This window comes from Ranitomeya imitator, chromosome 4 (genome assembly GCF_032444005.1).
Source record: "Ranitomeya imitator isolate aRanImi1 chromosome 4, aRanImi1.pri, whole genome shotgun sequence".
NCBI lineage: Eukaryota > Metazoa > Chordata > Amphibia > Anura > Dendrobatidae > Ranitomeya > Ranitomeya imitator.
The window spans coordinates 133452047-133478266 of record NC_091285.1 but is presented as its reverse complement, the minus strand read 5'-3'; the positions used below and the strand labels follow the sequence as shown (position 1 = coordinate 133478266).

General features: G+C 44.6%; 1 protein-coding gene across 5 annotated transcripts in view; it reads left to right on the top strand.

Annotated features, from left to right (window-relative positions):
- The window catches only part of ACSL6 (acyl-CoA synthetase long chain family member 6), a 330780-nt gene extending 317120 nt beyond the window's left edge, over positions 1 to 13660 (top strand). For all 5 annotated transcript variants that reach the window (XM_069763930.1, XM_069763931.1, XM_069763933.1 and 2 more), the window contains exon 21: positions 13034 to 13660. In XM_069763930.1, coding sequence (XP_069620031.1) covers positions 13034 to 13174 — 141 coding nt within the window. In that variant the 3' untranslated portion in view covers positions 13175 to 13660. The remainder of the gene's footprint in view (positions 1 to 13033) is intronic.
- Positions 13661 to 26220: the final 12560 nt, after the last annotated feature.

The following is a 26220-nucleotide window of genomic DNA, read 5'->3' as shown; positions in this document are numbered from 1 at the left end:
TTTGTGGCCCATGTCTTTTTTTCTACAGTTATGACACACAAAATGACCACTTTGACATTCAACGGCCACAGTGATTATCCACTTTAGCCAGTGATTGGATGAGCATATATTTACTGCCATTTCCTTAGTGTGTTGAGACCGGCCTTGGAAGAGGAGACCAGAGTAGACCTCTTTGATATTAAGTTTTTCTTTTTTTGTGGTGTACCTTATACAGAAACTTGAGTCTCATAAAATTCGGTGTAACGTTCTGGCTTCATACAATTCTGTGTGTATGTGTCTACATTGATTTAGTCACTAGTTTGGATCGATACCAGCTGGGGTGTAACTATAGCAGGTGTGAGGGTTGCCGGTGTACCCAGGCCCTAGAGTCTAAGTTGGCCCCAAAAGTCCCCTTTGTCCAAATAAGAAGCCCTGTACTATTAAAGGATTTGTTAGAGGTTTTACACTGGGGCCCGTGAACTTCAAGCTACACAATTCAATAAAATGGGCCGTGATTCATCATTGTCTTTGCGCCTTTTTTCTGGCGTAAAAATGGCTCTAAAAATATTGACTTTTTTATTCATTATTTAATTTGCGCATTTTACTTTACTTTGCTTGGTTTGGTCTTTTCAGATAATTTTTAACCTAATTCATCATTTGTGACTTTTCGAAGTGTGGTAATATTTTTGCACAGTTGTACTCCAGTACTCTAGTAAAGTACAAAATCTGTCTAACTCTATTTTTGTACAGTAAAAAGCCTAATCTGCGACATTTTAAAGGATCGTATGACATTTAGATCTAAAAGGGCACAAAAAGGTAAAAGATGAAAAAAAGCATTATTGATTTTGCACAAAATGCATTAACCTCCCTGTGCCATTTTAAAGAATTTGGCATAAAAAACAGCAGCGACTATCACAACATGGAAAAGAACTCACTCTAAAAAAAAGTTTGCCCACTGACAAAGACATGAACAGTCTATAATTTTAAGGGTAGGCTAATTTTAACATTGAGAGATAGAATATCAAAAATAAAATCCAGAAAATCACATCGTATACATTATATAAAAATAAATTTATTTGCATTTTGCAGTGAGAAATAAGTATTTGATCCCTCTGGCAAACAAGACTTAATACTTGGTGGCAAAAATGCTAATACATTTATACAAGGTGATTTTCTGGATTTTATTTTTGATATTCTATCTCTTAATGTTAAAATTTACCCTACCCTTAACCCCTTTACCCCCAAGGGTGGTTTGCACGTTAATGACCGGGCCAATTTTTACAATTCTGACCACTGTCCCTTTGTGAGGTTATAACTCTGGAACGCTTCAACGGATCCCAGTGATTCTGACATTGTTTTCTCATGACATATTGTACTTCATGACAATGGTAACATTTCTTTGCTAGTACCTGCGTTTATTTGTGAAAAAAACGGAAATTTGGCGAAAATTATTAAAATTTCGCAATTTTCCAACTTTGAATTTTTATGCAATTAAATCACAGAGATATGTCACACAAAATACTTAATAAGTAACATTTCCCACATGTCTACTTTACATCAGCACAATTTTGGAACCAAAATTTTTTTTTGTTAGGGAGTTATAAGGGTGAAAAGTTGACCAGCAATTTTTCATTTCTACAACACCATTTTTTTTTAGGGACCACATCTCATTTGAAGTCATTTTGAGGAGTCTATATGATAGAAAATACCCAAGTGTGACACCATTCTAAAAACTACACCCCTCAAGGTGCTCAAAACCATATTCAAGAAGTTTATTAACCCTTCTGGTGCTTCACAGGAATTTTTTGAATGTTTAAATAAAAATGAACATTTAACTTTTTTTCACAAAAAAATTAATTCAGCTCCAATTTGTTTTATTTTACCAAGGGTAACAGGAGAAAATGGACCCCAAACATTGTTGTACAATTTGTCCAGAGTACGCCAATACCTCACATGTGGGGGTAAACCACTGTTTGGGCGCATGGCAGAGCTCGGAAGCTAAGGAGCGCCATTTGACTTTTCAATGCAAAATTGACAGGAATTGAGATGGGACGCCATGTTTAGTTTGGAGAGCCCCTGATGTGCCTAAACATTGAAACCCCCCACAAGTCAAAGGCGTAGCTAGAGCTTTTGCCGCCCGGGGCTGTTCCCGAGCTTGGCGCCCCCCCCCCCCCCGAGCAGGAATAAGACCTCAGATGGAGAAGTTAAATTGTTTTGCCGGTGAATGTTACCATCACATGATCGGGACTGCAAAAAAAAAACAAGTTCTGCTTACCTGACCGCGCTCCTGCTCTTTCCACGCAGCTGAAACGTGCACTCGCCGGCGACTGACAATGATGTCAGACGCCGGCGACATGCACACCTGGACTGACGTCAGCTGCCAGCCTCAGATTGGCTGGCGGCTGTTAACTATTGACGTGCGGGCGTGGGCCCGCACGTCAATAGCGTTAAACAGCTGCAGCGCCGGCCCAGTGACCCACCCCCAGGGCTGGCTCCAGGTTTTTGAGGGCCCCGGGCAAAAGAGTCTCAGTGGGTCCCCCCTTTAACACATACCACGATTCATGATGCCCAGATACGGCAGAGAAATCTAGGTATTGTACAATGCCAGATTTCACTTCTAACATGAGTGACAGCTATTGTAAATTCTACAGTGTATATATACAGGATAGGAGGAGTGGTACTGTGCATTGTATATATACAGGACAGGAGGAGAGGTACTGTGCAGGGTATATATACAGGATAGGAGGAGAGGTACTGTGCAGTGTATATATACAGGAGGAGCGGTACTGTGCAGTGTATATATACAGGATAGGAGGAGAGGTACTGTGCAGTGTATATATACAGGAGGAGTGGTACTGTGCAGTGTATATATACAGGAGGAGTGGTACTGTGCAGTGTATATATACAGGAGGAGTGGTACTGTGCAGTGTATATATACAGGGGCAGTGGTCCTGTGCAGTGTATATATACAGGGCAGTGGTACTGTGCAGTGTATATATATACAGGAGGAGTGGTACTGTGCAGGGTATATATACAGGAGGAGTGGTACTGTGCAGGGTATATATACAGGAGGAGTGGTACTGTGCAGTGTATATATACAGGGGCAGTGGTCCTGTGCAGTGTATATATACAGGGGCAGTGGTCCTGTGCAGTGTATATATACAGGGCAGTGGTACTGTGCAGTGTATATATACAGGAGGAGTGGTACTGTGCAGGGTATATATACAGGAGGAGTGGTACTGTGCAGGGTATATATACAGGACAGTGGTACTGTGCAGTGTTTATATACAGGGCAGTGGTACTGTGCAGTGTATATATACAGGACAGTGGTACTGTGCAGTGTATATATACAAGGCAGTGGTACTGTGCAGTGTATATATACAGGGCAGTGGTCCTGTGCAGTGTATATATACAGGGCAGTGGTCCTGTGCAGTGTATATATACAGGGCAGTGGTCCTGTGCAGTGTATATATACAGGGCAGTGGTACAGTGCAATGTATATATACAGGGCAGTGGTACTGTGCAGTGTATATATACAGGGGCAGTGGTCCTGTGCAGTGTATATATACAGGGCAGTGGTACTGTGCAGTGTATATATACAGGGCAGTGGTCCTGTGCAGTGTATATATACAAGGCAGTGGTACTGTGCAGTGTATATATACAGGGCAGTGGTCCTGTGCAGTGTATATATACAGGGCAGTGGTTCTGTGCAGTGTATATATACAGGGCAGTGGTACAGTGCAATGTATATATACAGGGCAGTGGTACTGTGCAGTGTATATATACAGGGGCAGTGGTCCTGTGCAGTGTATATATACAGGGCAGTGGTACTGTGCAGTGTATATATACAGGGGCAGTGGTCATGTGCAGTGTATATATACAGGGCAGTGGTACTGTGCAGTGTATATATACAGGGGCAGTGGTCCTGTGCAGTGTATATATACAGGGGCAGTGGTACTGTGCAGTGTATATATACAGGGGCAGTGGTCCTGTGCAGTGTATATATACAGGGGCAGTGGTACTGTGCAGTGTATATATACAGGGCAGTGGTCCTGTGCAGGGTATATATACAGGAGGAGTGGTACTGTGCAGGGTATATATACAGGACAGTGGTACTGTGCAGTGTTTATATACAGGAGGAGTGGTACTGTGCAGGGTATATATACAGGAGGAGTGGTACTGTGCAGGGTATATATACAGGACAGTGGTACTGTGCAGTGTTTATATACAGGGCAGTGGTACTGTGCAGTGTATATATACAGGACAGTGGTACTGTGCAGTGTATATATACAAGGCAGTGGTACTGTGCAGTGTATATATACAGGGCAGTGGTCCTGTGCAGTGTATATATACAGGGCAGTGGTCCTGTGCAGTGTATATATACAGGGCAGTGGTACAGTGCAGTGTATATATACAGGGCAGTGGTACTGTGCAGTGTATATATACAGGGGCAGTGGTACTGTGCAGTGTATATATACAGGGGCAATGGTCCTGTGCAGTGTATATATACAGGGGCAGTGGTCCTGTGCAGTGTATATATACAGGGGCAGTGGTACTGTGCAGTGTATATATACAGGGGCAATGGTCCTGTGCAGTGTATATATACAGGGGCAGTGGTCCTGTGCAGTGTATATATACAGGGCAGTGGTACTGTGCAGTGTATATATACAGGAGGAGTGGTACTGTGCAGGGTATATATACAGGAGGAGTGGTACTGTGCAGGGTATATATACAGGACAGTGGTACTGTGCAGTGTTTATATACAGGGCAGTGGTACTGTGCAGTGTATATATACAGGACAGTGGTACTGTGCAGTGTATATATACAAGGCAGTGGTCCTGTGCAGTGTATATATACAGGGCAGTGGTCCTGTGCAGTGTATATATACAGGGCAGTGGTCCTGTGCAGTGTATATATACAGGGCAGTGGTACAGTGCAGTGTATATATACAGGGCAGTGGTACTGTGCAGTGTATATATACAGGGGCAGTGGTCCTGTGCAGTGTATATATACAGGGGCAGTGGTCATGTGCAGTGTATATATACAGGGGCAGTGGTACTGTGCAGTGTATATATACAGGGGCAGTGGTCCTGTGCAGTGTATATATACAGGGGCAGTGGTACTGTGCAGTGTATATATACAGGGCAGTGGTACTGTGCAGTGTATATATACAGGGGCAGTGGTCCTGTGCAGTGTATATATACAGGGCAGTGGTCCTGTGCAGTGTATATATACAGGGCAGTGGTCCTGTGCAGTGTATATATACAGGGCAGTGGTACAGTGCAGTGTATATATACAGGAGGAGTGGTACTGTGCAGTGTATATATACAGGGGCAGTGGTCCTGTGCAGTGTATATATACAGGGGCAGTGGTCCTGTGCAGTGTATATATACAGGGGCAGTGGTACTGTGCAGTGTATATATACAGGGCAGTGGTCCTGTGCAGTGTATATATACAGGGCAGTGGTACTGTGCAGTGTATATATACAGGGCAGTGGTCCTGTGCAGTGTATATATACAGGGCAGTGGTACAGTGCAGTGTATATATACAGGAGGAGTGGTACTGTGCAGTGTATATATACAGGGGCAGTGGTCCTGTGCAGTGTATATATACAGGGGCAGTGGTCCTGTGCAGTGTATATATACAGGGGCAGTGGTACTGTGCAGTGTATATATACAGGGCAGTGGTCCTGTGCAGTGTATATATACAGGGCAGTGGTACTGTGCAGTGTATATATACAGGGGCAGTGGTCCTGTGCAGTGTATATATATACAGGGCAGTGGTACTGTGCAGTGTATATATACAGGGGCAGTGGTCCTGTGCAGTGTATATATACAGGGCAGTGGTACTGTGCAGTGTATATATACAGGGCAGTGGTACTGTGCAGTGTATATATACAGGGCAGTGGTACTGTGCAGTGTATATATACAGGGGAGTGATGGTACTGTGCAGTGTATATACAGTGGGGCAAAAAAGTATTTAGTCAGTCAGCAATAGTGCAAGTTCCACCACTTAAAAAGATGAGAGGCGTCTGTAATTTACATCATAGGTAGACCTCAACTATGGGAGACAAACTGAGAAAAAAAAATCCAGAAAATCACATTGTCTGTTTTTTTAACATTTTATTTGCATATTATGGTGGAAAATAAGTATTTGGTCAGAAACAAACAATCAAGATTTCTGGCTCTCACAGACCTGTAACTTCTTCTTTAAGAGTCTCCTCTTTCCTCCACTCATTACCTGTAGTAATGGCACCTGTTTAAACTTGTTATCAGTATAATAAGACACCTGTGCACACCCTCAAACAGTCTGACTCCAAACTCCACTATGGTGAAGACCAAAGAGCTGTCAAAGGACACCAGAAACAAAATTGTAGCCCTGCACCAGGCTGGGAAGACTGAATCTGCAATAGCCAACCAGCTTGGAGTGAAGAAATCAACAGTGGGAGCAATAATTAGAAAATGGAAGACATACAAGACCACTGATAATCTCCCTTGATCTGGGGCTCCACGCAAAATCCCACCCCGTGGGGTCAGAATGATCACAAGAACGGTGAGCAAAAATCCCAGAACCACGCGGGGGGACCTAGTGAATGAACTGCAGAGAGCTGGGGCCAATATAACAAGGCCTACCATAAGTAACACACTACGCCACCATGGACTCAGATCCTGCAGTGCCAGACGTGTCCCACTGCTTAAGCCAGTACATGTCCGGGCCCGTCTGAAGTTTGCTAGAGAGCATTTGGATGATCCAGAGGAGTTTTGGGAGAATGTTCTATGGTCTGATGAAACCAAACTGGAACTGTTTGGTAGAAACACAACTTGTCGTGTTTGGAGGAAAAAGAATACTGAGTTGCATCCATCAAACACCATACCTACTGTAAAGCATGGTGGTGGAAACATCATGCTTTGGGGCTGTTTCTCTGCAAAGGGGCCAGGACGACTGATCCGGGTACATGAAAGAATGAATGGGGCCATGTATTGTGAGATTTTGAGTGCAAACCTCCTTCTATCAGCAAGGGCATTGAAGATGAAACGTGGCTGGGTCTTTCAACATGACAATGATCCAAAGCACACTGCCAGGGCAACGAAGGAGTGGCTTCGTAAGAAGCATTTCAAGGTCCTGGAGTGGCCTAGCCAGTCTCCAGATCTCAACCCTATAGAAAACCTTTGGAGGGAGTTGAAAGTCCGTGTTGCCAAGCGAAAAGCCAAAAACATCACTGCTCTAGAGGAGATCTGCATGGAGGAATGGGCCAACATACCAACAACAGTGTGTGGCAACCTTGTGAAGACTTACAGAAAACGTTTGACCTCTGTCATTGCCAACAAAGGATATATTACAAAGTATTGAGATGAAATTTTGTTTCTGACCAAATACTTATTTTCCACCATAATATGCAAATAAAATGTTAAAAAAACAGACAATGTGATTTTCTGGATTTTTTTTTCTCAGTTTGTCTCCCATAGTTGAGGTCTACCTATGATGTAAATTACAGACGCCTCTCATCTTTTTAAATGGTGGAACTTGCACTATTGCTGACTGACTAAATACTTTTTTGCCCCACTGTATATACTTCAGCAGCCGCCCAGGCCCCCAGCACCTGTCCTGTATATATATTATATATACTGTCATGCAGGCTGTACAGATACAGTATATACATATACAGGACAGGTGCTGGGGGCCTGGGCGGCTGCTGAAGTATATATATATATCAGCTGTGGCCGCCCCAGGTCACCCAGACTGTCAGAATACAAAGATACATCGCACTCACTCAGGGCGGCAAGGAAGGAGCTCCTCCAGAATCTGCCTGTCCTAATAAGTGTTCACTTCACAGCAGCCAGGGAGGGGCGGGCGGAGGAGCAGAGCAGGAGAACTCTCCGCCCACAAACAAAGTCATGCTGCGTTCTTAACCCCGATGTGCCTGCACTGCTTGGCCCTGCACTGAATGAAAAGATGCTTGTGCCAGCAGGGCTAGATGCCCGCACCCCGCATTGTGCCGCCCGGGGCGGCCCGCCCCCCCCACCCCCGCACCCCCCTTCCTACGCCACAAGTGACACCATTTTGGAAAGTAGACCCCCTAAGGAACTTGTCTAGAGGTGTGGTGAGCACTTTGACCTACCAAGTGCTTCACAGAAGTTTCTAATGTAGAACCGTAAAAATAAAAAATCATATTTTTTCACAAAAATTATCTTTCCGCCCCCAATTTTTTATTTTCCCAAGGGTAAGAGAAGAAATTGGACCACAAATGTTGTTGTACAATTTGTCCTGAGTATGCTGATACCCCATATGTGGGGGTAAACCACTGTTTGGGAAGATGGGAGAGCTCGGAAGGGAAGGAGCGCCGTTTGACTTTTCAATGCAAAATTGACAGGAATTAAGATGGGACGCCATGTTGCGTTTGGAGAGCCACTGATGTGCCTAAACATTGAAACCCCCCACAAGTGACACCATTTGGGAAAATAGACCCCCTAAGGAACTTATCTAGAGGTGTGGTGAGCACTTTGACCCACCAAGTGCTTCACAGAAGTTTATAATGCAGAGCCGTAAAAATAAAACAAAATTTTTTTCCCACAAAAATTATTTTTTTAGCCCCCAGTTTTGTATTTTCCCGAGGGTAACAGGAGAAATTGGACCCCAAAATTTGTTGCCCAATTTGTCCTGAGTGCGATGATACACCATATGTGGGGGGAACCACTGTTTGGGCGCATGGGAGGGTTCGGAAGGGAAGGAGTGCCATTTGAATGCAGACTTAGATGGAATGGTCTGCAGGTGTCACATTGCATTTGCAGAGCCCCTAATGTACCTAAACAGTAGAAACCCCCCACAAGTGACACCATTTTGGAAACTAGACCCCCTAAGGAACTCATCTACATGTGTTGTGAGAGCTTTGAACCCCCAAGTGTTTCACTACAGTTTGTAACGCAGAGCCGTGAAAATTAAAAAAAAAATCTTTATCCAAAAAATTATTTTTTAGCCCCCAGTTTTGTATTTTCCCGAGGGTAAGAGGAGAAATTTGACCCCAAACGTTGTTGTCCAATTTGTCCTGAGTACACTGATACCCCATATGTTGGGGGGAACCACCGTTTGGGCGCATGGGAGGGCTCGGAAGGGAAGGAGTGCCATTTGGAATGCAGACTTAGATGGAATGGTCTGCAGGCGTCACATTGCGTTTGCAGAACCCCTAATGTACCTAAACAGTAGAAATCCCCCACAAGTGACCCCATATTGGAAACTAGACCCCCCATGGAATTTATCTAGATGTGTTGTGAGAACTTTGAACCCCCAAGTGTTTCACTACAGTTTATAACGCAGAGCCGTCAAAATAAAAAATCTTTTTTTTTTCCCGACAAAAATTATTTTTTAGCCCCCAGTTTTGTATTTTCCCAAGGATAACATGAGAAATTGGACCCCAAAAGTTGTTGTCCTATTTGTCCTGAGTAGACTGATACCCCATATGTTGGGGTAAACCCCTGTTTGGGCACACGTGAGAGCTCGGAAGGGAAGAAGCACTGTTTTACTTTTTCAACGCAGAATTGGCTGGAATTGAGATCGGATGCCATGTCGCGTTTGGAGAGCCCCTGATGTGCCTAAACAGTGGAAACCCCCCAATTATAACTGAAACCCTAATCCAAACACACCCCTAACCCTAATCCCAACAGTAACCCTAACCACATCTCTAACCCTGCCACACCCCTAACCCTAATCCCAACCCTATTCCCAACTGTAAATGTAATCTAAACCCTAACTGTAACTTTAGCCCCAACCCTAACCCTAACTTTAGCCCCAACCCAAACTGTAGCCCTAACCCTAACCCTACCCCTAACCCTAGCCCTAACCCTAGCCCTAACCCTAACCCTAGCCCTAACCCTAATGGGAAAATGGAAATAAATACATTTTTTTAATTTTTCCCTAACTAAGGGGGTGATGAAGGGGGGTATAATTTACTTTTATAGCGGGTTTTTTAGCGGATTTTTATGATTGGCAGCTGTCACACACTGAAAGACGCTTTTTATTGCAAAACATTTTTTTGCGTTACCACATTTTGAGAGCTATAATTTTTCCATATTTTGGTTCACAGAGTCATGTGAGGTCTTGTTTTTTGCGGGACGAGTTGACGTTTTTATTGGTAACATTTTCGGGCACGTTACATTTTTTGATCGCTTTTTATTCCGATTTTTGTGAGGCAGAATGACCAAAACCAGCTATTCATGAATTTCTTTTGGGGGAGGCGTTTATACCGTTCCGCGTTTGGTAAAATTGATAAATCAGTTTTATTCTTCGGGTCAGTACGATTACAGCGATACCTCATTTGTATCATTTTTTTATGTTTTGGCGCTTTTATACTATAAAAACTACCGTATTTTCAGGCGTATAAGACGACTTTTTAACCCCTGAAAATCTTCTTAAAAGTCGGGGGTCGTCTTATACGCCGGGTATCTATGGTGGGTGGGGGTGGGGGGGAGTGGTCCCAATGACGGAGGGGGCGTCTCACAGGGAAGTGTGAGTATGCCCCATTACCTCATATTGTAGCTGCAGCGTCAGCGTGGGGTGCTGGGGAGCGGCGGCGGCTGCTCCTTTTCATGCCGCGTGGGTGCTGTGGGGCGGCGGTTCCTCTTCCTGCAGCATCGGGGCTCTGTGCTGTGGGGCGGCAGCGGCGGCGTATCTTCAGGGAGAGTCAGTCGGGGCTCCTCCGGCATCTCCTGAAAGCCCGGAGGCGCCGGCAGCTCCATTGCTGCGATGCGGTGGCCTCCGGGAAAATGGCCGCTGGGGGCGGCGCAGGCTCAGATTCAGATCTCGTCTCCCGAGATCTCGGGACGAGATCTGAATCTGAGCCTGCGCCGCCCCCAGCGGCCATTTTCCCGGAGGCCACCGCATCGCAGCAATGGAGCTGCCGGCGCCTCCGGGCTTTCAGGAGATGCCGGAGGAGCCCCGACTGACTCTCCCTGAAGATACGCCGCCGCTGCCACCCCACAGCACAGAGCCCCGACGCTGCAGGAAGAGGAACCGCCGCCCCACAGCACCCACGCGGCATGAAGAGGAGCAGCCGCCGCCGCTCCCCAGCACCCCACGCTGACGCTGCAGCTACAATATGAGGTAATGGGGCATACTCACACTTCCCTGTGAGATGCCCCCTCCGTCATCGGGGCCACTCCCCCCCAAAAAAAAGGCACATTAGTCACCGGCCGTATAAGATGACATACGGCGTATAAGAAGACCCCCGACTTTTAAGATTTTATATTTTAACTGGAAAAGTTGGGGGGTCGTCTTATACGCCCAGTCGTCTTATACGCCGGAAAATACGGTATTTTATAGAAAAAATAATTATTTTTGCATCGCTTCATTCTCAGGACTATAACTTTTTTATTTTTTTTGCTGATGATGCTGTATGGCAGCTCGTTTTTTGCGGGACAAGATGACGTTTTCAGCGGTACCATGGTTATTTATATCTGTCTTTTTGATCGCGTGTTATTCCACTTTTTGTTCGGCGGTATGATAATAAAGCGTTGTTTTTTGCCTCGTTTTTTTTTTTTTTTCTTACCGTGTTTACTGAAGGGGTTAACTAGTGGGCCAGTTTTATAGGTCGGGCCATTACGGACGCGGCGATACTAAATATATGTACTTTTATTGGTTTTTTTTTATTTAGATAAAGAAATGTATTTATGGGAATAATATTTATTTTTTTTTTTTCATTATTTAGGAATATTTTTTTTAATTTTTTTTTACACATTTTGAAATTTTTTTAAAACTTTTTTACATTGTCCCAGGGGGGGACATCACAGATCGGTGATCTGACAGTTTGCACAGCACTCTGTCAGATCACCGATCTGAGAGCAGTGCAGGCTGCTTCACAGTGCCTGCTCTGAGCAGGCTTCTGTGAAGCCACCTCCCTCCCTGCAGGACCCGGATCCGCGGCCATCTTGGATCCGGGTCTGGAGCAGGCAGGGAGGGAGGTAAGACCCTCGTAGCAACGCGATCACATCGCGTTGCTGCGGGGGGCTCAGGGAAGCCCACAGGGAGCCCCCTCCCTGCGCGATGCTTCCCTGCACCGCCGGCACATCGCGATCATGTTTGATCGCGGTGTGCCGGGGGTTAATGTGCCGGGGGTGGTCCGTGACCGCTCCTGGCACATAGTGCCGGATGTCAGCTGCGATAGGCAGCTGACACCCGGCCGCGATCGGCCGCGCTCCCAACGTGAGCGCCGTCGATCGCGCTGGACGTACTATCCCGTCGGTGGTCATAGGGGCCCACCCCACCTCGACGGGATAGTACGTCCGATGTCAGAAAGGGGTTAAAATTATAGACTGTTCATGTCTTTGTCAGTGGGCAAACTTACAAAATTAGCAAGGGATCTAATAATTATTTCTCCCACTTTATTTGCCATCCCCATTCCCTCAGAAGTAACATTATTTATGCCGTATCCTTAGGACTAACATATCATGATGACTTGTATCTCTTATCTTTCACATTCAGTGGGGATGGGGCTGTCACTTCAGTACTCCATATTTGCCAGAATATTTACATAGACAACCCCTTTAAGGCCGGAGTCACACTACAGTGAGATTCGGCCGAGTCTCGCAGGTTAAAACCAAGCTCTGGCACCGGCACTCCGGAGCGGAGCGTGCGGCTCCATGTATTGCTATGCGGCCGCACGCTCCGCTCTGGAGTGCCCGTGCCAGAACTTGGTTTTAACCTGCGAGACTCGGCCGTATCTTGCTGTGTGTGATCCCGGCCTAAGAAACAGTTTTCACATTTTTGAAAGGGTTGTCTTGTTTCAAATATTTTTAGCCTGTCAGCTCAGAGATGAAAAAAATAACAAAATGACCTTTTGCTTACCCACCCCTGGACCAGCAATGTCTCTGCCGCTGCTCTAGTTTTCGTTGATAGGTTGCAGGGGTGATATCACGTGAACAGCACTGCAGCCAATCACTCATAAAAATGCTCAAATTTTTTAAATTTGTAACTACGTCCATGAGTTAATAATGTTTGACAGGTCACAGCCTATTTAATGCATGCTAACCTTTTACATATTTTTAATGATTATGTTTTGTCCCAGGTGAAAGCAGTTCATATCCATAAGGAGATGTTCACTGTACAAAACGGCTTGCTGACTCCCACACTTAAGGCAAAGAGACGTGAACTCAGAGACTTCTTCAAACAAGAGATCGAGGAGCTTTACGCTACAGTTTCCGTGTGACAAAGTGTGGACGGCCAAACTCCCAGTAATACGTCTACTGTCATGCAGAAGTCATATCAATGTCTGGATACTTTCTTTTCCCTTCATTTTGGATTTTATTTCCTTTAACCCAGTCAAAGTGCTTGGAATGCATAAACGCAATGAAAGAGGACAAAGGTTTCATGAAGCCGTTCCTATTTTTCTGTCATGTTACTAGCATGTACTGTACAGCAGCAGCCGACTGAAGGCTATGGCCGATAGTCCAGGACGCCGGCACAGCTTCTAGAAGGACACTTTGTTTTTAAGCACAGAAAATATTTTAGAATTAAACTACAGTTTAACAAGTGCACGAACCCTAAAAAGGACAAGACATTCACCTGTTTTCTGGATTGCAAGGGCAGACGTGTCCTTTTTATATAGCGGTACATATTTGCGCAAGCTGTGTAAAATGTTTAAAAAGATTTCAAGAAATTATTAATTTTCAATAAAATAACTATACTGGTATAATTTACAGACTCACTCACTTCATTTATATGGGTTATATCCTTTCCAAAAAACGTTTGCCTGCCGCCTTTGTTGTGGAAAAACAAATTGCACTGTACTTACTATCCAATGTGCAGAGTTGTATCCAGTGCTTGCGTATAGGCTGCAGCGGTGCCATTACGACAATAGTGCTGCAGACAATCACTGAGCTCTGCGATGTAGATGGCACAAGCTGCTGAGCTTAGTGATTGGCTGCAGCACTGTCAATGTGACGTCACCACTGCAGTCAACAAGAGACCCGAGCAGCAATGGGGACACAGTGATAGACATGGGAGGGTAAGTAAAATGTGGTTTAATTTTTTATTATGAACTGTTACAGCAGGAAAAAGTTTTCTGAAAGGTGATAACTGCTTTAAAGTTTTGCATTTTAGCTTGTTGAATTTTCAATACATTGATATGGAAAAATAAAAATGAGATATAATTAACTCCTTTGTAATTGGGATATTTTCTGATTTCAATATTTTTACCCCCATTTTTCCAAGAGCTGTAACTTGCTTTTTTTTACTGTCAACATAGCTTGAATAACTAATAAGATTTTTAAGGGCTCGCTCACACCATCTTATACATCAGAAAAGTGCTATCCAATGTTTTATCAGATAGCACTCAGACCAAAATTATTCAATGAGGCAGTGCTGATGTACAATTTGTTTTTTACTGAACAAATCTATCAATGGAAAAAGTCACAGAATGTTGCGATTTTACATTGAAATCAGATGCCACTCGCCCATACAAGTCTATGAGTGCCTGGGAAACATCAGACTCACTCAGATGTTATCTGAGTGCAGTTCGATTTCCACAGTCTCATAGGATGGAGATGTAGAAATATTGTTCTCCATCTTTTCCTGACAGCGTGCTGCGATGCAGTCATACTATTTTTCTCCTTATTTCATGTACTGTGTTCCAATGAGTATTAATTATTTTCTGTCCTGAGATATGGGCCTTTTTATTTAGTGTCCCCAATATTTTAACATTTATGGTCATTACTAAAGGGGCGCTGCTCAAGATACACCCTGTATTAAACATAATGGAGGGCCTCATACAAATTCTGTTCAAATTGTCATGTAGTGGTACTCCTAGACTCATAAAGTCTATACATTAAGTGCAAAGCCTGTCAAAAATTACAAGCAAGGTCATCCATACATCCTTGAAGGCAGGAACTGGAGGGCCTCATTCAAATACTAAAGATTAAAATCACTTTATGCGCTGCTGTCATCTAGTGGTGTAGAAAATTCGGGGCTAATCTGGGCTTAGGTCATTTTTATCAGAGTGAGCCTCTCAGCATTTTCTGTTGACAGCAAAAGCTCCTGTTATGACCCCCTCCCCCTCCCGGCAGCACTAAAAACCCGCTCAGACAGAATGCTAGCTGCAGGGCAGCATAACACCTTCGAGGCATAGAGGGACAGCTCATTACAGGTGTCCGGCTTTGAGACCCAATAGGTCGCAGAGGAATTAGGGAGTATGCTGGTTTTGTCAGCCAGGTATTGCTTGACCATGTTTAAAAACGTTTTCCTTCTTGTAAAAAATACACAGTCATCAGAGCCTGGACACTGGGAGGGTGTAATAAAATTAGTAGATATGATACCTGTGCTGGGTAAAAAAATCCTCCACTCTGTATCAATATGACCAAATGCTACCACAAGAAAAAAACAAGATGTAGAATACACCAGACCCTAACCAAACTATTGTGAAATTGAACACAAAGGAGCAAAAACCGAACTATGTAAGAGACCAGGACCGTTTTGTCTCAAAATACATAGATAGTGCAGATGATATAGACTTTTACCTCTATTTTCTACAGTGGTGGCGTAGGGTCTTCTTGTATTGCTCTTTTTAGAAAATGTCGACTGTGACCGAGGGTCCAATGGTAATCTTCAGGTAGACCGGCTTTGGGCGCTGCCCCGGCCGGTGGCAGAACGCTCCAGGCTCGCCTACCACGTGGAGTGAATGAGCGCTTGTAGAGCCGCTAGGTTCTCTGCCGAAGCAGGACCTTCCGTGACGTCACAGTCACATGAATGTTCACGTGACTGGGCTAAGGGAAGCGAAATGGACCAATTCCAACGCATTTCGGAACTGACGTGTTCCTTCATTCAGGGATGGTCCATGGTAGCAGCCACATACCTTAAATAGCCTATAGCGCTCAGAGGTAGCCATTATCCATTGAAAGCAAATAGTTCTATCTCACTGTTTAGACCCTTCGGAGCCAGAGTATCAAGTTCAAAAATCATTTTAGTTTCTTCTCTGGACATCTGTTTGATGTAATCACCTTTTCTCCAACTCTTATGTACAATTTTCAAGCCTGTAATACAGGTGCCCCTAAGTGAGCCACCTTGATGAGTTAAAAAATGTTTGGATAACGGATGGCCCTGGAATTTTTTATTTATATTTCTCAAATGTTCATCAGGGGCACCTGATAGCATAAATGACCCCTTCTGTATTACAAGATATATAGTCCTTGATATGCCAATCTGTAGTGGTATTGGAAAGTAGAAATTGTTTTTTCGTTTTTCAGGTTGGCATATCAAGGACTATATTTCTTGTAATACAGAAGGGGTCATTTATGCTATCAGGTGCCCCTGCGACAAGATATATGTTGGTAGGACGAAGCGTCCCCTGTATGTGAGGATAAATGAACATTTGAGAAATATAAATAAAAAATTCCAGGGCCGTCCGTTATCCAAACATTTTTTAACTCATCACGGTGGCTCACTTAGGGGCACCTGTATTACAGGCTTGATAATTGTACATAAGAGTTGGAGAAAAGGTGATTACATCAAACAGATGTCCAGAGAAGAAACTAAAATGATTTTTGAACTTGATACTCTGGCTCCGAAGGGTCTAAACAGTGAGATAGAACTATTTGCTTTCAATGGATAATGGCTACCTCTGAGCGCTATAGGCTATTTAAGGTATGGGGCTGCTACCATGGACCATCCCTGAAGAAGGAACACGTCAGTTCCGAAACACGTTGGAATTGGTCCATTTCACTTCCCTTAGCCCAGTCACGTGAACATTCACGTGACTGTGACGTCACGGAAGGTCCTGCTTCGGCAGAGAACCTAGCGGCTCTACAAGCGCTCATTCACTCCACGTGGTAGGCGAGCCTGGAGCGTTTTGCCACCGGCCGGGGCAGCGCCCAAAGCTGGTCTACCTGAAGATTACCATTGGACCCTCGGTCACAGTCGACATTTCATAAAAAGAGCAATACAAGAAGACCCTACGCCACCACTGTAGAAAATAGAGGTAAAAGTCTATATCATCTGCACTATCTATGTATTTTGAGGCAAAACGGTCCTGGTCTCTTACATAGTTCGGTTTTTGCTCTTTTGTGTTCAATTTCACAATAGTTTGGTTAGGGTCTGGTGTATTCTACATCTTGTTTTTTTCGTGTGGTAGCATTTGGTCATATTGATACAGAGTGGAGGATTTTTTTACCCAGCGCAGGTATCATATTATCTAGTATTCTTATAGACTACGATACAAAAGGGTGGATTTGTATCATTACCTGCTGCGGGTCTTTGAGGTTAGAAGCGCTACTAGTCTTTTAATATTTTGATTTATTTTGTAATAAAATTAGCCCAGGCCTTTGATGGTGTACCTTTGCCTCTGCTGTACCTGGTGTGTGTCTCCCTCGCCTCTCTTTCTGGGTTGGGTAAGGAAGCTTCTCCCCTGCCGCTAGCATTATCTAATGTAACATTTTTCAACTTATTTTCTACAATGACCTTCTGGTATAGCACCTGTCATGAAATAGGAAGAAGTTCTGATTACTTCAATTACACATACAGGGCTCTCAGCTGCAGTTTCCTGTGCCCGCCAGCAGAAGGCTGGAATTCTAAGCCACTCTCCCTCCCTCCACCCTGCTATATGGCTGTAATGTGAACCCAGTGTGCTAACACTGGGATCGCTGAGGAATTTATATGGCTCTGTGCTTCGAAAGCGAGCCTCTGTGTAAACCCTTCATTCCCCCCTCCCGCCTGATACTAGCTAAAACTGGTACAGCCTGTTCCAGAATGCATGGGACGCTATTGTTCTTTTAAAGTTATGTATACTGGAACTGATCCAGGCTAGAGATATGAGGATTATTTATTCCGGATGTCCATCGAGAGAGCTATAGCTCACTGAAATCTCTATGAGCTAAACCCAATGAGTTGCAAGGAGCGGATTTCTCCATAAGCGGGTCATGTATCTACGCCGTGTTTATACTTAAAAGAACCCGCTGAAGTGGAGAACTGTTATGAACAGGTGATTCAGAACCACAATAGACCTAGTGGTTAAGAGCACACAAAGTGACCTGATAGTTACTAACATAGGACGAGCTCTGAGACGTGGGAACTCTGCTGACCGCAATCCCTAATCCTATCATACCACACTAGAGGTAGCCGTGGATTGCGCCTAACGCTCCCTATGCAACTCGGCACAGCCTGAGAAACTAGCTAGCCCTGAAGATAGAAAAATAAGCCTACCTTGCCTCAGAGAAATTCCCCAAAGGAAAAGGCAGCCCCCCACATATAATGACTGTGAGTTAAGAAGAAAATACAAACACAGAGATGAAATAGATTCTAGCAAAGTGAGGCCCGACTTACTGAATAGACCGAGGATAGGAAAGAAAGCTTTGCGGTCAGCACAAAAACCTACAAACAACCACGCAGAGGGGCAAAAAGACCCTCCGCACCGACTAACGGTACGGAGGTGCTCCCTCTGCGTCTCAGAGTTTCCAGCAAGCAAGAAAAACCAATATAGCAAGCTGGACAGAAAATATAGCAAACAAAAGCAACACAAGCAAAACTTAGCTTATGCAGGGCAGACAGGCCACAAGAACGATCCAGGAGAAAGCAAGACCAACACTGAAACATTGACTGGAGGCCAGGAACAAAGAACTAGGTGGAGTTAAATAGAGCAGCACCTAACGACTTAACCTCGTCACCTGAGGAAGGAAACTCAGAAGCCGCAGCCCCACTCACATCCACCAGAGGAAGCTCATAGACAGAACCAGCCGAAGTACCACTCATGACCACAGGAGGGAGCTTGACCACAGAATTCACAACAGTACCCCCCCCCCCTTGTGGAGGGGTCACCGAACCCTCACCAGAGCCCCCAGGCCGACCAGGATGAGCCAAATGAAAGGCACGAACCAGATCGGCAGCATGAACATCAGAGGCAAAGACCCAAGAATTATCTTCCTGACCATAACCCTTCCACTTAACCAGGTACTGGAGTTTCCGTCTCGAAATACGAGAATCCAAAATCTTCTCCACTATATACTCCAACTCCCCCTCAACCAAAACCGGGGCAGGAGGATCAACGGATGGAACCACAGGTGCCACGTATCTCCGCAACAATGACCTATGGAATATGTTATGGATGGAAATAGAAGCTGGAAGGGTCAAACGAAAAGACACAGGATTAAGAACCTCAGAAATCCTATACGGACCAATGAAACGAGGCTTAAACTTAGGAGAGGAAACTTTCATAGGAATATAACGAAATGACAACCAAACCAAATCCCCAACACGAAGTCGGGGACCCACACAGCGCCTGCGGTTAGCGAAACGTTGAGCCTACTCCTGAGACAATGTCAAATTGTCCACCACATGAGTCCAAATCTGCTGCAACCTATCCACCACAGTATCCACACCAGGACAGTCAGAAGACTCAACCTGCCCTGAAGAGAAACGAGGATGGAAACCAGAATTGCAGAAAAACGGCGAAACCAAAGTAGCCGAGCTGGCCCGATTATTAAGGGCGAACTCAGCCAAAGGCAAAAAGGACACCCAATCATCCTGATCAGCAGAAACAAAACATCTCAGATATGTTTCCAAGGTCTGATTGGTTCGTTCAGTCTGGCCATTTGTCTGAGGATGGAAAGCCGAGGAAAAAGACAAATCAATGCCCATCCTAGCTCAAAAGGCTCGCCAAAACCTCGAAACAAACTGGGAACCTCTGTCAGAAACGATGTTCTCTGGAATGCCATGTAAACGAACCACATGCTGGAAGAACAATGGCACCAAATCAGAGGAGGAAGGCAATTTAGACAAGGGTACCAAATGGACCATCTTAGAGAAGCGATCACAAACAATCCAAATGACCGACAATTTTTTGAGAGACGGGGAGATCCGAAATAAAATCCATAGATATATGTGTCCAGGGCCTCTTCGGGACTGGCAAGGGCAAAAGCAACCCACTGGCACGAGAACAGCAGGGCTTAGCCCGAGCACAAATCCCACAGGACTGCACAAACGAACGCACATCCCGCGACAGATATGGCCACCAAAAGGATCTAGCCACCAAATCTCTGGTACCAAAGATTCCAGGATGACCAGCCAACACCGAACAATGAACCTCAGAGATAACTCTACTCGTCCATTTATCAGGGACAAACAGTTTCTCCGCTGGGCAACGGTCAGGTCTATTAGCCTGAAATTTTTGCAGCACCCGCCGCAAATCAGGGGAGATGGCAGGCAAAATTACCCCCTCTTTGAGAATACCCGCCGGCTCAGACAAACCCGGAGAGTCGGGCACAAAACTCCTAGACAGGGCATCTGCCTTCACATTTTTAGAGCCCGGAAGGTACGAAACCACAAAGTCAAAACGGGAGAAAAACAGCGACCAACGAGCCTGTCTAGGATTCAACTGTTTGGCAGACTCGAGATAAGTCAAGTTCTTGTGATCAGTCAAGACCACCACGCGATGCTTAGCTCCTTCAAGCCAATGACGCCACTCCTCGAATGCCCACTTCATGGCCAGCAACTCTCGATTGCCAACATCATAATTACGCTCAGCAGGCGAAAACTTCCTGGAAAAGAAGGCGCATGGTTTCATCACCGAGCCATCAGAACTTCTTTGCGACAAAACAGCCCCTGCTACAATCTCAGAAGCATCAACCTCGACCTGGAACGGGAGCGAAACATCTGGTTGGCACAACACAGGGGCAGAAGAAAAATGATGCTTCAACTCTTGAAAAGCTTCCACAGCAGCAGAAGACCAATTGACCACATCAGCACCCTTCTTGGTTAACTTAGTCAACGGTTTAGCAATACTAGAAAAATTATTGATGAAGCGACAATAAAAATTAGCAAAGCCCAGGAACTTTTGCAGACTCTTCAGACATGTCGGCTGAGTCCAATCATAAATGGCCTGAACTTTAACAGGGTCCATCTCGATAGTAGAAGGGGAAAAAATGAACCCCAAAAATGAAACCTTCTGAACACCAAAGAGACACTTTGACCCCTTCACAAACAAAGAATTTGCACGCAGAACCTGGAACACCATTCTGACCTGCTTCACGTGAGACTCCCAATCATCCGAGAAGACCAAAATATCATCCAAGTATACAATCAGGAATTTATCCAGGTACTTTCGGAAGATGTCATGCATAAAGGACTGAAACACCGGTGGAGCATTAGAAAGCCCGAATGGCATAACCAGGTACTCAAAATGGCCCTCGGGCGTATTAAATGCTGTTTTCCATTCATCACCCTGTTTAATACGCACAAGATTATACGCACCACGAAGATCTATCTTGGTGAACCAACTAGCCCCCTTAATCCGAGCAAACAAATCAGACAGCAGCGGCAAGGGGTACTGAAATTTGACCGTGATTTTATTTAGAAGGCGGTAATCAATACAAGGTCTCAGCGAACCATCCTTCTTGGCCACAAAAAAGAACCCTGCTCCCAATGGCGACGACGACGGGCGAATATGACCCTTCTCCAAGGATTCCTTTACGTAACTCCGCATAGCGGCGTGTTCAGGCACAGACAAATTAAACAGTCGACCTTTAGGAAACTTACTACCAGGAATCAAATCGATAGCACAATCACAATCCCTATGCGGAGGTAGGGCACTGGACTTGGGCTCATCAAATACATCCCGGTAATCCGACAAGAACTCTGGGACCTCAGAAGGGGTGGATGATGAAATAGACAGAAAAGGAACATCACCATGTACCCCCTGACAAACCCAGCTGGACAAAGACATTGATTTCCAATCCAATACTGGGTTATGGACTTGTAGCCATGGCAACCCCAACACGACCACATCATGCAGATTATGCAACACCAAAAAGCGAATATCCTCCTGATGCGCAGGAGCCATGCACATGGTCAATTGGGTCCAGTACTGAGGCTTATTCTTGGCCAAAGGCGTAGCATCAATTCCTCTCAATGGAATAGGATACTGCAAGGGCTCCAAGAAAAAACCACAGCGCCTAGCATACTCCAAGTCCATCAAATTCAGGGCAGCACCCGAATCCACAAATGCCATGACAGAATAGGATGACAAAGAGCAGATCAAAGTAACGGACAAAAGAAATTTCGACTGTACCGTACCAATGGTGGCAGACCTAGCGAACCGCTTAGTGCGCTTAGGACAATCGGAGATAGCATGAGTGGAATCACCACAGTAAAAACACAGCCCATTCTGACGTCTGTGTTCTTGCCGTTCAGCTCTGGTCAAAGTCCTATCGCACTGCATAGGCTCAGGTCCATGCTCAGATAATACCGCCAAATGGTGCACAGTTTTACGCTCACGCAAGCATCGACCGATCTGAATGGCCAAAAACATAGACTCATTCAGACCAGCAGGCATAGGAAATCCCACCATGACATCCTTAAGGGCTTCAGAGAGACCTTTTCTGAAAATTGCTGCCAGCGCACATTCATTCCATTGAGTGAGCACAGACCACTTCCTAAACTTCTGACAATATATCTCTACCTCATCCTGACCCTGAGACAGAGCCAGCAAATTTTTCTCTGCCTGATCCACTGAATTAGGTTCATCATACAGCAATCCGAGCGCCAGAAAAAACGCATCAATATTACATAATGCAGGATCTCCTGGCGCAAGGGAAAATGCCCAGTCTTGAGGGTCGCCACGTAATAAAGAAATAATGATCTTAACTTGTTGAACTGGGTCACCAGAGGAGCGGGGTTTCAAAGCCAGAAACAGTTTACAATTATTCTTAAAACTCAGAAACTTAGCTCTATCTCCAGAAAACAAATCAGGAATAGGAATTCTTGGCTCTAACATAGAATTCTGAACCACAAAGTCTTGAATATTTTGTACTCTTGCAGTGAGATGATCCACACAAGAAGACAGATCTTTAATGTCCATCACTACACCTGTGTCCTGAACCACCCAAATGTCTAGGGGAAAAGAAAGACAAAACACAGTACAGAGAAAAAAAATGGTCTCAGAACTTCTCTTTTCCCTCTATTGAGAAGCATTAGTACTTTGTGCCTCCAGTACTGTTATGAACAGGTGATTCAGAACCACAATAGACCTAGTGGTTAAGAGCACACAAAGTGACCTGATAGTTACTAACATAGGACGAGCTCTGCTGACCGCAATCCCTAATCCTATCATACCACACTAGAGGTAGCCGTGGATTGCGCCTAACGCTCCCTATGCAACTCGGCACAGCCTGAGAAACTAGCTAGCCCTGAAGATAGAAAAAATTGCCTACCTTGCCTCAGAGAAATTCCCCAAAGGAAAAGGCAGCCCCCCACATATAATGACTGTGAGTTAAGAAGAAAATACAAACACAGAGATGAAATAGATTCTAGCAAAGTGAGGCCCGACTTACTGAATAGACCGAGGATAGGAAAGAAAGCTTTGCGGTCAGCACAAAAACCTACAAACAACCACGCAGAGGGGCAAAAAGACCCTCCGCACCGACTAACGGTACGGAGGTGCTCCCTCTGCGTCTCAGAGCTTCCAGCAAGCAAGAAAAACCAATATAGCAAGCTGGACAGAAAATATAGCAAACAAAAGCAAGACAAGCAAAACTTAGCTTATGCAGGGCAGACAGGCCACAAGAACGATCCAGGAGAAAGCAAGACCAACACTGGAACATTGACTGGAGGCCAGGAACAAAGAACTAGGTGGAGTTAAATAGAGCAGCACCTAACGACTTAACCTCGTCACCTGAGGAAGGAAACTCAGAAGCCGCAGCCCCACTCACATCCACCAGAGGAAGCTCATAGACAGAACCAGCCGAAGTACCACTCATGACCACAGGAGGGAGCTTGACCACGGAATTCACAACAGAGAACATCCTGCTCATAGTGTCGTTCTCAGACAAGGTTCATACAGTGAGTTATGTATAGAAATGGTTTGTTATAACTTTAAGAAAAGGGAGGATTCAGCCTCTGAGTGAGGTCACCACAGGGGGAGTGCCTTGATTTTAGGATGGGAGATAAGTGAGTGAGACAGCAGTCTTCAGTGTCTTTGTCCTGGGTCTAGCTGCGAGACAGATGTGGTATATGCATCTAGATGTATGTCCCTCCTCCACAGCACACGGTCAGCCATGAGATGAAATGATATGAATGAGATGTAAGTGTTATTTCAACTTTAATCCCCTTTTATTTGTAATTGCACTGTACATACGATACTTGTCGTCTTTATAATATCTTTTTATACTTCTCTAAACACTGCCTATCTTTTTTCGAGTAAAATATATAAAAATACTAGCTTTGTCTCTCCTTGCTCTATAACATACTGTCATGTCCCCAGAAGTGAATTACGTTACTAATTTGGGTGGGCTCCGGACCCGTTAGTAACTAAGACATCAGAGCTGGTGGCAGCGAATTTGTCCTGTACGTTTGGGAGGCTTTGTAGTGACAACGGCGTTGATAATTATTGTTCCCCCGAGTGGGAGTAGTTATATTGCCCTCGCTGCATTGTGCCCATTAGCCAGGACAAAGTAAGGCAGCCTTTCTGGTGACTAATTATGTCAGGTGCAGTACCCTGTCTGATCTGAGGGTAAGGGGGCGCCAGTGACCTGCAAGTTCCAAACCGGAACTGGGAAGTGGGATATAGAGAAATCCCCTTCAAAAAGAAACATGGGTAACCAAACAACCCCGGTTCATGACAAATTAGTGTGAGTGGTGGGGATGATAAAGATATCCTCCCCGTGAACCGTGACAGCACCATTTTAGTAGACGTCTCCTCCTCAGGAAGGAGAGATGCAAGATTCTCCTTGTAACGTGAGTCTAGCAGTTTGACCAATCAGTACTTTTTTTGTCCAAGATGAATATAACGCGAGGGTCATGGGCAAGTCAACCATACACACAATCAGCCATATGTGCTAAGGTCCCTACAGCCAACACTTCCCTGTCTCCACCATCTCCATCTCCTCCTCCTCCTTCTGTTCCTCATTAACTCCTCAGCCCATCCACATAGGACAGACAAACATTGTGTGAGTACTAGTCTCTGTTGCTAGCAACCAGCTCCTGCTCCTTCTCCTCTGCCTCCACCTCTTTATTGTTACCCTATACGCGCTGAACAGATAAGATGACACAGATGCCTTCGCAATCTGACAGATTTGGAGCGCTACTGCAAGGAATAGTTGGCAAAGATTGCTAGTTGTAGATGTGCCATTCTGATAGACTCCTAGCAAAAAGATAGAATGCTGTCATAAATTCAAAACTTACTTCAACAAAGTATTAGTTAAAGAATGTGCTAAAGAATGTGCATATTTATCCAACCACATTATTTTAGTTCCTTATTTTTCTTTTTACAAGAGATCACTGATTTTTCAATAGAAAAGGTGTATGTGATTACTTATGGTTCACAGGCCACACATTAAAAACACTATTGCTGTTCATTAAAAAACTTAAATGTTCAAATGTAAGCCCATTCCAAGAAAAAAAAATGTTATACTGCTCAAAGTGATAGAATAAAAAATATTGGGTGGTCAAGAGTAAATGGACAATCACCACGTTCTGTCCACACCACTACCTGGCAGTAAAGGTTGGCACCCTCTTGAAATGTAAATGGCGCCCCCTCTTCCCGTCAGCTAGCCCTAAAGCTTCCTATAAGACCAGTCAATGAAACTCAAAATTCAATTATATAGATGAGGACTAGAATCAGACTCCAATACACCTATATGCAATGATAGCAAGTAGTCTATACGTGCAGTGTGCTGGAAAAGGACTTGCATTCTATATATACTGTTGGCAGATATGCAACAGGTACAGACTTATTTGTGTGCAGGAGGAGTTTACACTTTTCTGACAGTAGATGGCGATGTTACTGTTATATGCTTAGATGAATGTAATGCATATACTTGTTGTACTTTGGTTTCACTTTCTCTCTGGTAAAAGGTCCAAGACGTCCTGTTATGTGGTATTAAAAAGCTGTTGCATGTACCTCATGTTCTGTGTAGATAAAAGTTGAATTACCCCATATAATCTACTATCACAAGTTTCTTATGCGACCAAACTATGCAACATATACAAAACTGTTAGGCTATGTGCACACGTTGCGGATTGGGGTGCAAAATTTTCTGCACAAAATCTGCATCTCCTGGCAGAAAACGCAGGTGCAGATTTGATGCGTTTTTTATGTGGATTTTGTGCATTTTTGTTAGGGATTTGCTGCGGATTTTATGCGTTTTCTACCCCTGCAGATTTCTATAATGGAAGGGGTCAGAAACGCTGCAGATCCGCACAAAAGAAATGACATGTTCCTTCTTTCAATCCGCTTAGTTTTCCATGCGGAATTTTCCGCACCATTAGCACAGCATT